General features: G+C 36.5%; 1 protein-coding gene across 1 annotated transcript in view; it reads right to left on the bottom strand.

The window, feature by feature from the left end:
- Positions 1–774: 774 nt before the first annotated feature.
- Positions 775–12917, bottom strand: part of ZBBX (zinc finger B-box domain containing) — a gene marked incomplete at its 3' end in the record, with an annotated part of 44407 nt that continues 32264 nt past the window's right edge. Inside the window, exons 13-19 of the mRNA XM_083364933.1 lie at positions 11590–11726; positions 10236–10486; positions 7603–7765; positions 5348–5500; positions 3381–3629; positions 1562–1682; positions 775–847 (exon numbers count right to left, since the gene is read on the bottom strand). Of these exons, the coding sequence (XP_083221059.1) occupies positions 775–847; positions 1562–1682; positions 3381–3629; positions 5348–5500; positions 7603–7765; positions 10236–10486; positions 11590–11726 (1147 nt within the window). The remainder of the gene's footprint in view (positions 848–1561; positions 1683–3380; positions 3630–5347; positions 5501–7602; positions 7766–10235; positions 10487–11589; positions 11727–12917) is intronic.

Genomic DNA, 12917 nt, shown 5'->3' with positions numbered 1-12917 from the left:
AATAATAAAAAAGTCAGGCTATGTCAGAAGACATATAGATATCTTAGATATATAGTTATTACGGGTAGTCCTCGGCTTACAACCACAAAGAAAGTTCCTTTCTTATATAATTTTTGATAGCTCCAGAGACCGTATGGGAGCATGCCCCATTTTTGCGTGGCCTTTGCATTCTTCAAAAATCATGTGAGAAGACGCTGTGATTTCAAGAATAGTGTTGGGTATCAGTGGACACCGGCATGTCACCCAAAATGTCATGATGTGACACCTTTGACACATGTGTCATAGGTTCACCATTACTGTCCTAAATTTTGCCAGTGTCTTCAAAATAGGCAGAACTATGGCAAATCCTGAACTTCCCTAAAAGAAGTACTCATAATGTACCATTCCATTGTGGATATTCAGGCAAACTACAATCATTAGTAAAGAGGTGCACCAGTTACCAGTTCTGTTTGGAGGACTTGGGTCACTCACCCTTACACTGAGTTTTGAGGAACTAGAAAATTATATAAACAGCATTTCTGGATGAATCTGACTCCTTGCTTCATTGGTACACATACGACAAATATGAATTAAATTCTCTTACAGAAAAGGACAGGAATTTTGATATAAGAAAAGCCCAGATATATTTTTCTTCGTTTACCTTTTAGTATCAATGTGTAATTAATTTATTTATTTACTTTCTCATGAGTTTAGTTGATCCACCATATATGAGACAAGCATTTTGGATTGGTTAGAAAGCTGAAATAGATGGTTATATGAGGTTGGATTCTTTTTTCATTGCAATTCTATCACATGTTGTCTGTCCATCTGGTCTTCTTCATCATCTGTATAATGTTCGTCATAGAGACTAAAAAATAAAAAAAGAAATTATAAATTTCATTTTTCTAAAAAGGTGAATATCTTCTGTTGGGCAGTCATGTAGGAACACTTAGATCTTACCAAGAGAACTTGAAATATTTCATCTTACCACTGGAAAAAACATGTGGTCTACACTACGTATAAAGATCAGTAGACAGCAGTTCTAGCAAATGCTCTTTCTTTGCTCCCTCTTTTGAATGGTAGTTTAGAACATTAATTACAATTCCATGAATTTGGATTTTAAAAAGAGTACCCAGAAATCATTGTAAATAACCATCTGAAAGGTTCCACTGATACCACAGTAGTTGCGGAAGCTAGTGGAAAAGGCTAAACTGGATAACATAAGTAGGGAGTAGGAGAAAAATGAAGAAGTATCCTTGCAGACTTCTTACTTGAGGGAAGATCTCAATATTATTAGAAACAGAGAAAGTCTAATGCTTTCAAGCCATGTATAATTGAACATTTTTCAAATGAGCTAATAATTGGGAAGCAAATTATATTAGCAAATAATTAGGAAAAATATATTAACCTACATGAGGGCAGCATGCTTCTAACAATCAGAACGAACTGCACTGTTTACAGAAAATTATTCGAAGAAATGTAAGGAATATTTTATATAAGAAAATTGCCTTTATTCACAAAGGTTTATTGAGATATCCAGAGAAGTGTTCTCAAAGCTTAATAAAAGTCAAGATTAACTAACCTTACAGCATCACCTTGACTATAGTCTTTTATTTCATGGTTGTTATGCAAATCCCGATATGTGATTTTTGAATGTCCGCTGAAGTCTCCACAGTTTAAACCTTTGAGATTTTCCCACGAATCTGAAATATTCAATGTATTTTTTTAAAAATTACAGGCAATGGAAATTCTTAGACGTTTGAAATACAAAGCATAAGGAAGTACAACTAGCCCTGACAATGTGTATCTTACATACAAAGTATCTTACATACTACTGAAAAAGAAGAAAATACTCTTGTCCAAATAGTGCTGAAAACTTTTCAATGTAATATAGAGCTCTACTTATTTAATTGACTTTGCTATACAGTAAACTTATTGAACTATCACACAATGCCAGGTCAGACCTACAATGCTCTACGGAAAGCAATAGCATTAATTAATGAAAAGGAAACATACCATACCACAAATGATTTCTACCAAAGGATTCAACACTTCTTACATTCTCCCAATCTGCCATATTAACAGGGAAGCTAAATTAAATAGGAAATGTTGCTGGGCTATTGGTAAGGATTTCATATTCTGAGGGCTGTTGGAGATACACCCAACTTAATGCAAAGTAGTCTATACTTCTTTTTGATTTAGACATTGACAATGTCGTGCACAAATGAATTGTTCAAAACATTATGTCTTAGGGTTTTCAATTCTACTGAAAATTTAAAATCTAAATTATATGCTTGTAACATTTACTGTTATAGGGCTTGGTGGTTATAGCGGTTAAGATGCTGGGCTTGCTGACCGGAAGGTTGTCAGTTCAATACCCAACTACCACATGATGGGATGAGCTCACATTCTTGCACCAGCTCCTGCCAACCTAGCAGTTCAAAAGCATGCCAATGCAAGTACATAAAAGGTATCAATTTGGTGGGAAGGCAACAGCGCTCCATGAGCCTCAATTTATAGTCATGCCAGCAACATGACCACAGAAGTGTCTTTAGACAACGCTGGCTTCCTCAACTAGTAAACAAAGATGAGCACCACCCTCTAGAGTCAGACGGGGGAAACATTTCCCTTTTACTTTTTTAACATCTACTGCGGTTTGACTTCCTAATAAATAAATACAATTTGTTTGTTGAAAGTAATTCATACTGAAAGCTAGAATTCCGAACAATGAATACATATTATATGAATTTATTTCTTTGCTTGCTAATCCATGCTTCCTCACTTCTTTCCACTCTGACCCATTTCATTAATCACAAACTTTTCTTTCTGCTCCATCCTCCTCTAAACCTTTGACAAGTAGCCTTCCCAAAGATGATTTCTTCTGCTCTTCAATATCCTTATACTAGTTAGGCAACTTTGGTTCTCTGTTCCCAGTCCTCCTGTGTCAGCGAAAGGAAATGGGGCTCGCCATAAGACCTAGCCCATTAAAAAATTACTATAATAGCCAATTTTTTTATACCCAAATATCAATCGATAGCTTTCCAAACCAACCTTTTTCCTTCAACATCACTGTTCTTTTTTTAAAAAAATAAAAAAGGGAACATGATACCTAGGACAAATTCATTTGAACTGAATTATAATTTGATCAATAAGGCTTTGTGTTTATATCCAAAGGAATATTTAGAAATAGACACTGCAGAGGGATGCTACACCTTGACTACCTATTTATGACTTCCATTCTTTAGCTAAGGGCAGAATAAATAAAATTGTTTACATTTCAGTTTACGAGTGTAATTACGAAAATGTACACGCACAAATGTGCAAAAAACACAAGACCCTATAATGTTACTGTCAAAATTACATTGTTTTACTAAGAAAATTTAATGAATGGGCATAATTACCTGAAATACTCTTTAATTCATGGTCTAAATCTATTAGGGTTTGTTGACTAGTGTAAAACTCTAAAGAAGGATCATCATTCTCAGTGACATCAATGTCTGAAATTTCTGAAATTTCAAAAGCAGCTTTTGATAATAATTCTGTATTCAAATGTTTGGATGCTGTTTCAATGACTGAAGATGGGCGAGGATGGTGTTTAGCAATTCTGCAAAGGGGAATATTTGCAGAGAAGGGTCTTGAGGAAGCATTACCTGAAACAAAAGAAGAGAAATATATCTGTTTTGAGCATTGCATTGGGAGAACTAGTATGTTTGGGAGTAAAGCATCATATTCTGGATCCTGATCGTCTAAGGCAAGTGTTTCTCAATCTTGGCAGCTTGAAGATGTGTGGAAGTTGGAGTCCACACATCTTCAAGGAGACAAGGCTGAGAAATACTGGTTTAAAGTAACAATAAACACAGTGAAAAATTACGATTTCGTATTGTATATTTTTCCTTCCATGATAAACAGTTATAACATTTCAACTATAACTGATATTAGAAAATGTACATGGGACACAATTGTTGTAATGTGGATTGTATGCTTTTTTTCCAGGGTACAGTGTTTCATTCCTTTTTGAATTTTCCAGTCTCTCCTCCACAGTAATTAATCTGAATTCTGTAGTTATTAATCTATTTATTTATTTATTTATTTATTTATTTATTTAGTTATATTTATATACCGCCCTATTCCCTGAGGACTCAGGGCGCTTTACAGGAAATTAAAAAATCCAAAATACAAAAATTAAGAACCAAATTAAAAAATATTAAATTAACCCTGTAGTCAATTAAAAAGAACCCCAAATTAAAAATTCCTCCTCAGTCTGGGCCCGAGAGCTCAAAGAGCCAGGTCTTCAGGCCCCGGCGGAATGATCGAAGGTCGGGGGCAGTTCTCAGCTCCACCGGCAGCTGGTTCCAGAGGGCAGGCGCTCCCACCGAGAAGGCCCTATCCCTGGGTGTCGCCCGCCGGCAGTCTCTTACCGGCGGGACCCTGAGCAGACCCTCCCTGTGGGAGCGCACTGGGCGAAGGGCATTTGATGCCGGCAGCAGGTGTTCCCTCAGATATCCCGGACCCAGGCCATGTAGGGCTTTATAGGTGATAACCAGCACCTTGAATTTCACCCGGAGGGCAACCGGAAGCCAATGCAGCTCGCGGAGTAGAGGTGTTACATGGGAGTATCGGGAAACCCCCATTACAACTCGCGCGGCCGCATTCTGCACCAGTTGAAGCCTCCGAGTGGTCTTCAAGGGCAGCCCCATGTAGAGAGCGTTACAGTAGTCCAAACGGGAGGTCACAAGCGCATGAGTAACTGTACAGTATTTCTGCAAACTTTTATGAGCCTGCTAGTACTATTCCTCTTTTTTCTGAATAAGACATTCAGTCTGCATGAAGACCAAAACCTTGAGGATGGGTTTGCTATTAGTATACTCTATTTTATCATTTCGTAAGTCCTGAATAACAAAGAATGAAAAATATTGCTGCTTCTTTCCTGATTCCCGAATGAGCTACTTCATTATACAGTAAGCCAGACAAATAAAACATTTATTAAACCCCAGCTCTACATATGCTACTTCAAGCAGAAGGCCAGAAAGGGGAATGAGTTTGCAGAAATGCAATTATGGAGATTACTATTTCAGAATTTTTTTTAAAAAAGACAATGCAGCAGCAGTTCTATTACCACCAAAATAGTTTTTTGGAAATACGTGCATGATATATGACTGTCCATCATATGTCAGTACATAAAAAATCTCAACTGCTGGATTTAATTCTTCACACTACATCTAACATCAGTCAATAAGTAAAATAATGTTCAATGAACTGAAATATTGAAATACTGGCTTTCATTTGCTGGTTATAGTGTTGGGAAGGAGTTATGCAGGGAGGTTAAATTACTGCTGTCAGAACCCAATTAGTTTTGGAAAGCACTCACCAATGGATAAGTTTGGCTGAGAAAGTCGAGTACGTGGAGTTTGCCTTCCCAGTCTACTTAATGGTCTACCAAGCTCACTGTTCATTATTTTTTGTACTACAGATTCATCAGCACATTCCCCTAGACTCAAGTGCCTTGTCCACTGTTCAGGTCCTGAAGATGAAAATATAGATCCAATTAAGAAAATCAGATGTTTTATATTAAGTATTTTTATACTGGTCAACAGCCATTGTTTTATATGCATGCACCATTAAGTAACTACTTAAATCCTCATCTATCCTTTCCCAGAATTTGAACAATATACCGTAATGATAGAATTTTCTCTCTCTCTCTCTTCATCTTGAATTTTCAATAGCAACCTGACCCATAGAAATTAAGCAGGTGAAGATTTTTCAGTTGCTTACTTCCTACCCAACTGCTGTTAAAAGCATGCAAGCAGTAAATCTGTAGTGTATACTGTGAGAAAGCAAAGATGGGAAACTTGTGTACCAAACAACTGGAAAAAAAATTGTTTAGAAGACTGCATTAATTAAATCATTCATCTAGATATTCAAGTTGATTAATTGGTAGCAGCCAGTTTAAATTGACAAGGGCAAATTTTAATAAAACAAACTATTAAAGGCAATGTCTTGATTCAGCATCATTTTCTTTCTGTATTAAACACTGAAAAAAGGAAAAGTGAAAGACGTCATAGGCTTATTAAATTAAACACAGACTTACGTCCATCATTTTGTCTAAAAACCATAATGAGCTGTTGCTAATATGGAGATCTAATTAAAAATAATCAATGTATAGATACATTACATGGTAAAAATAGGTAGGTCAAATAAAAGTTCTCATCAACTCATAGACACAAAATAAAGTGAATGCAAATATTTAATTACTTTCTATTTAGCAGAGTTAGTAAGAGAAAAGTCCAAACAGACTTATTCTGAATTCAGACCCATGAATTGAATTTCTCTCTGCCTATTTGTTTTATTTTTTCCAGCCATTGAACAATTCATTCTGAAGTTAGGTAGCTTTCTACAACAATAGGGCATTAGTACATGGAATTACAACAAGCAGCAAAGACAAGAGTTAGGGAAAAGTCTTTATGGTTAGCAATTCATATGCTACGCTATCCTATGTTAGTTCTGTACCTCTGCCTGTATGAAACTAGTGTGGGTAACAGTGTCCACATAAGACTCTATTTACTTTGGCCTGAAGTTGGGAACTATCTATTAGGGCAATAAGTAACATAGATAGATAAGCCTTCCATATGAAAGGGAAACATGGTTTCACATGTACCATTAAAATGTCCATTGTACACCCAATGGCAATCATGTTCAATTCCTCCAATTGCTAATAATTCTAATTGCCATTGCAACCAGGAGGCTGTCTTCTCTTTGGTAATAATTTTTCAGAAACCTCTAACATTACAAAATTCTTAGATAGCTATGGATGTTAGAAAATACCTGGATCCTCCATCGTGCTATTAAATCTTAACTGCTAATTCCTTTATGATTTCCTTGTTTTTTTTTTAAAAAATATTTTTTACAGTTATTTTATTGTATGCCTGTCTTTTATTGTGTTTCACCTTGAGTTGAAAAGGAATTTCAGTGAAAGCTCTTGAGACTTGAGCTGACACTGTCTTGCTGTCATACTGTGTTACCAACCGGAACCTTTGAAAGACCTTTTAATTCATAGCCTTTCCTCTGGACAGATTTGGTGGAAAGTAAACTTGACCCCAGCTGCAACCTCAAGATGATAAACATTCCAAGGTTAAAGCCCGAATGACCCCAGAAAATGAACTCAAAACATTTACTTTACCAGCCGACAAAAGTAAAATGGGAAAGTGTTTTAAGACAATATGTAGCTTTTTCATTAATGACTAGGTTGTTTATTAAGCAATTGAGCTATCTCTACATGATTAATTAATGATTACCCAAAGAGCTCTCTTGATAAAGATGAAATGGTTCCATCAACCATCACTTGAATAAAAAAAGAAATCAAATACTTAATTATATTTCCCACTAATAAGTGTAATGTGATATTGCTTAGAGGTTACGTATGGCATAAGAGAATGCCAGCTTTTTAAAATGGTGCAATATTTTTGTGTGTCTTTTAGATGTAACATTTGTACAAATTGAAGCCAAAATTGCTTGTGCATAATGCTACGGTCACAGACAAAAATGTTTAATTTAAAAATGAAAGTGAAATCATCATTGCCTTAAGATGTTCTGAATAAGCAGAAAAGAAATGTTCCTATGCATGACTACCTGGAAATGAAATGTAGTTCTTTGGAGTCTCTCGGGCCTTGCATGGTGAAGGAATGAATTCCATCTTAAGTTGCAGACGATTTGTACCCATTGTAAAAAATTCTTCAAGTCCTTGATATGGGTTACAAACAGGTTTCTCTCTTAGGGCTACCCGTGACAACTAGAAAGACAAAAAAAAGACTAGAAAAACAACACTACGTGCTGTCTTAAATTCCTCCACATGAACTCATGCATAGAACGACCCGTTTAAAGGATCTAAAATCCAGAGTAACTTGACGTAAGCAGAATAGTTAGGGCCATCATCATTTACTGTCTCTCCTTAAGGCTCCAAGTAAGCAATGAAATTATAGCTTGGGTTTTGCTGATGGTATTATTATTTATTATTATTGAGGATTTTGGGGGGGGGATTTTGTTTTAGTCAAGCTACGTCCTATACCCAGAGATTTCCCCAAAAGTACCAGGACAACCTGCTGATCACCTTGCCCAACAGAGAATGTAGAATATTAGGAAACCAACATTAAGTATAATGCATTCAGTAGGAATATACTGCTGCCCTGTCTTGCCTACTCAGAATTAGGTTTCTTACATTTGGCGGAACTTGTTCCTAGATTGCCAAATATTAATCAAATAATTTTGCAGTCAATTCTTGTTTTAGTAAACTTTCATTAAGCTCCATCTCTACATAGAACCAGTAAGGTATGCAGGCATGATTATATTTAAATATGAGCAACTACATTTATAGTATTTATTTAATACTATAATTAAAATTCTGAAGTTATCCACCTGTTTTCTTTCAGGCTTCTTCACCCAGTATAGGAAATGTAAGTGGATTTGCATATACTGAAATATGCTCGGTTCCACAGAAATAAAATGATGTATAAAATAAAATACAATTTTTAAAGGCATACAGAAATGGGATGTCATAGATATAGTACAGCTAAAAAAAACAAATGTAGATGCTGCTGTCCAACTAACCAAATGGTCTCATTTGTCAGTGTAAATGCTGGAAGCAAATTTTACACACATGCACAAGATCAGTGGCCAGTTGTACCAACATTATTTCTTTTTTTAAAAAAAAATACATTTAAAGGAGGAACATTAAGTAAGTGCTTAAGGCTAGTGTTATATTAGATATTTGAAACAGCCAAGCAATACAAATCTTCTTTGAGGCTATTATAAAATAATTAAAGGATACAGCATAAGAAAATTAAGTTTGTAATATTAAAAACAGCCCGGTGAAATCTAATATATTTTCACAATACAGAGAGTTTCAAATGGGAATCATTAATGCATAAATATATTTAAATGAATGCAACTAACTATTTAGGGTCAAGGATCACTGAACTATTGTCTAAGACCACGTCCTCCACTCCTGTCATTTACGCTTCCACTGAAATATTATTAAAGGGGGAAAAAAAGCAGAAATTGCTATAGAAAAGTGGTTGCCCAATGAAGGAAGGTAGTGTGGGAAGCAGAGATCAAAAGACAAGAAAAAAATAAAGCAAGACAGTGAACTAAATAAACTGTATATAAGAGACAGTATGTATATGTTACATACTTGATAAAGGGTTGTGTGACTTAACGTGTGACAAAAAATAACTGTGTGATGGTATGGTTTTTTTTTTTAACTTAAAGTAAAGGTATAATGAAATGAACCTATGGTAAGTTTTTTAGAAGTGGAAAAAAAAGGTCAGAAAAGTCCCTTAAAGGTCAGATGTCCCTTAAGACAGACATCTAAAGTGTGCCTATGGGAGTGTGTAGTAACGACTCTGGATTGGTCTGTATGACCTTAAGGAAGATTTTTTTTACAAGAAGAACACAATTGTCAACCCAGTAAAGATTCACACATCTGCGTCAGCTGCATCTTAATGTGCAAAGAATCATCCTAGGCACGGCTATGTACTTGCTGAATAAATCACTGACAGAAAACCATCTGCAGGAACACCAAAGATCTTTTCAACGTGTCATTGAGCAAACAAGTGGGACACAGGAGGAAATACATCAGTCTCCCTTTCTCCCCATCACCAACCAATAGTAATGTGGAATCTTTTCTTCTCGGAATAATTTAAAAAGAGGAAATTGGAAACATGAATGGCAGCTCCATTCCCATTCCTGACTGCTTGAGGATTTCCTACTGTAAAAATCTTCACAGAACCTCCCTGGAATTTGGTTTCTGTGCATGCCAGGTAAACAGATTTATTTATTATAGATTCTTTTGAGACCTCTCAGAATGTCAGTGTGTGATTAGAAACTATTTCCCATGAAAGAAGCTAAAGCAAGGGGATAAAAGGCAGGAAATGGTATCAATAATCATGAAGATAGGGTCAACATAAATCCTAGTAGCTTTGCTTCCCCTTACATATAAGCTCTCTTCTGAAATTCGGGATTATATTTTGTTCTCTGTTTCCTCTCCTTCCTCCCTTTGCTTCATAGATCTCATGGATTCAAGAATTCCACCAAAACATAAGGGATTTCAATTTGAGTGACAGCCTGAAAGTACACTCTGCCATACAACCAGAAATGATTCTGACTGGCACTCTAAAAAATTAGTCCAATGAATAATGAAGAAAAATCCCCCCCCCCAAGCTAAAACAGCAGTTAAGTAGTAAGAATATGAACAGTAACAGTACCAAAGAATCTTTTGGAGTAACTTGAGACACCTTCTTTTCTTTAACTAACTCCATTGCTGGGAAAGATTTGCTGGCAGCCAGTTGAGGACGACTTGGTGTCTGCTCATTTGACATGCAAAAGCTTTTCTTTTTGGCTTTACCATTCTTGCCTTTTGTTATTACTCTTTCAGATAAGGAGTTGGGAGCCATGTCTTCTCTACAGGAAAAACTATCAGCCATGTCAGCTCTTTCAAACTGTGAAGATGCTCTTGCTAAAGATTTGAGACAAAAAAAAGCAAAAAGATCTTGTCAAGTTTAAATCGCTGCACGTAGCCTCTCGAATAATTAGCCTTTGAGTTTTATCAGCTCACACGGAACACCAAGAAGCTTTATTCAGAACTGCTTCCCAGACTGATATACCAAAATGCGGGCTGAAACTACTATATTGCTAGCTTCCTGCTGAAATTATTTTAGCATTTACAGTTCAAAAGCTTATTAAGGTTAATCAGGGGAAAAATATCCCTGTACAATTTTCCAAGTTTCATTTACCCCTTCCCACATTTCACCTTGTCCTCTAGCTATTCTGAATGCTAAATTATTAAATCCATACAGGTCTCTCGTCTAGCCATGTACCCATTAGAAATAATTTTATATATGACTGGAAATGTAGAAGGCATAAAGAATGGCCTTGAAGGACAGTGGAGTCATCTGCTCCGATGGCAACAGTCAGACAAGCCCATTGAATGAGTCCATTCCAACAAACTAATTTGAACAAATATCTCAGGTCCCTCCTGTAGGAGAGGGTGTGGCAGAACCTGGGGGGTGGGGAGTGAAAAAAGGAATCAGCCTAGAATCCCTACGTAGCCACAAGTGAAATAAGTCCAACCCTCCTTGTGTGCCGTTGATCCTTATTTAACTCCAAACGGGTGCTGACCATTAACTGAGAAGATTCATGTGCATAGGCTGTTTAGCAATAAATCAGCTTAACTGAACCTTGACATGTGGACTGGCCTTTTGCACTTGATATATCCCTTATTCACACAAAGTGAGGGAGGAAGGAAGCACATACAGATTTGAAAGATTCTGTCACTTCAGCTGCTCTAATGAAGATAGTTTTAGACCTATATGGCATTGTGTTTTTTTTAGTTCTGTCAACTTGTTTTACTGGGCTAAAACAAGAAGTAAAAGACACTTATATTAAAAATGTATCTACATCCCAGTGGACTAGTGAGTATATTAGCAGTTTTTCTGAAGTTATACCCTTAAGAAAAATATAGAAGCTATTAGCAAGGCTCCCTATGAAGTTTGTGAACCAGGCTAGAAAAATGTTGACACAAGTCTACTTTCACAGCAGAGGAAAATGTTATAAGCTTACTTTTAGGAGTTTCTTCATGTCTGTCACAAAGAAAAGTTAAGCCCTTTTTTCTGTCAACTACAGAAGAAAGAGGTGACCTTGTAGTCATATTGATGGAGGGTGGCAGAAAAATATCTGGTTCAGTCTTCTGAGTACCACTTGAGATAAAAGGGAAAAAATAGAATTTAAAAAAAGGAAAAAATAGAATTAAAAATGATCAAACTATCATGTTAGGGCATCATCAGATTTCTATGGGTTAAATATATACGCAGGAATACTTTTTTTAACAAATGTTGAAACTGCAACCTGTACATTGCAATTTCTTGATGATTTCATAGTGAAGGTATTTGAACATTAATTGCTTAATTAGTGGGCTGTCCCCTGACACCACTGGATGACATTGCCAGGGCTCGCAGCCTTGGAAGAGTGAGGAAAATTCTCAGGGAAGACTCACACCCTGGTCAGTATCACTTTACTCTCCTACCATCGGGTAGGAGATACAGGACTATAGCCAGCCATATCAACAGGCTGAAGAACAGCTTCTATCCATGGGCTGTTAGGCTCTTGAATGGGAAACAATTTTATAATTTTATGTATGATTGACTTGCGAGGCCAGTGTGTTGTGCAATTAGCTCACATGGTGTAACAAGATGGTGGTTTTGTTGTCACTGTGAGTTGTGGTGGGGGGGCACGAAGGGAGGCTCAGCCAATCTCAATGTATACATGGTTGTACTTTGACAATAAAGGTTAATTCATTCAAATTGGAATATACTTACATCCATACATTTAACCTATACGTTTTCAGAATGAAAGCCTAGTACATATAAAGATTACCTAGAACAAGGGTCCCCAACCCTCAGTCTGTGGACTGGCACCAGTCCAGGATGTGCCAGCAACTGGGCTGTGGAAACAAGGGAAGCCCCATCTGCGGTATGCAGGCAGCACGCAAAACCACACCCCCTCCAGTCCATGGAAAAACCTTTCTCCATGAAACCAGTCCCTTGTGCTCAAAAGGTTGGGGGCCACTGACCTAGAGTATTAGCTAGCCCATTTAATTTGTGAAATCTGCAAATCTGGTAGTAGTCTTTCCGACCTTTATTTAACTCATTAATAAAAAAAAGTATACTTGTTCTCTTTACAACAGCTGTGAATCCATTTAATATGCCATTCATTTCTATTGCCTTCTTAGCAGAATCTTGTCAATACTATGTCAAATGTGTTCTCAAGTCAAGAAATACACTATTCATTGCATTCCTATAATCCAATAAATTACCTTTTTAAAAAGGGGGGGGCTGTAACTCAGACCACACTTGTTTTTTTGACTAACCCATGTTCTAGTAATCACTGCA

This window comes from Vipera ursinii (genome assembly GCF_947247035.1).
Source record: "Vipera ursinii genome assembly, chromosome: 5".
Taxonomy (NCBI): domain Eukaryota; kingdom Metazoa; phylum Chordata; class Lepidosauria; order Squamata; family Viperidae; genus Vipera; species Vipera ursinii.
Note: the sequence above shows the minus strand (reverse complement) of the source record. Positions and strands in the feature narration are given on the sequence as shown.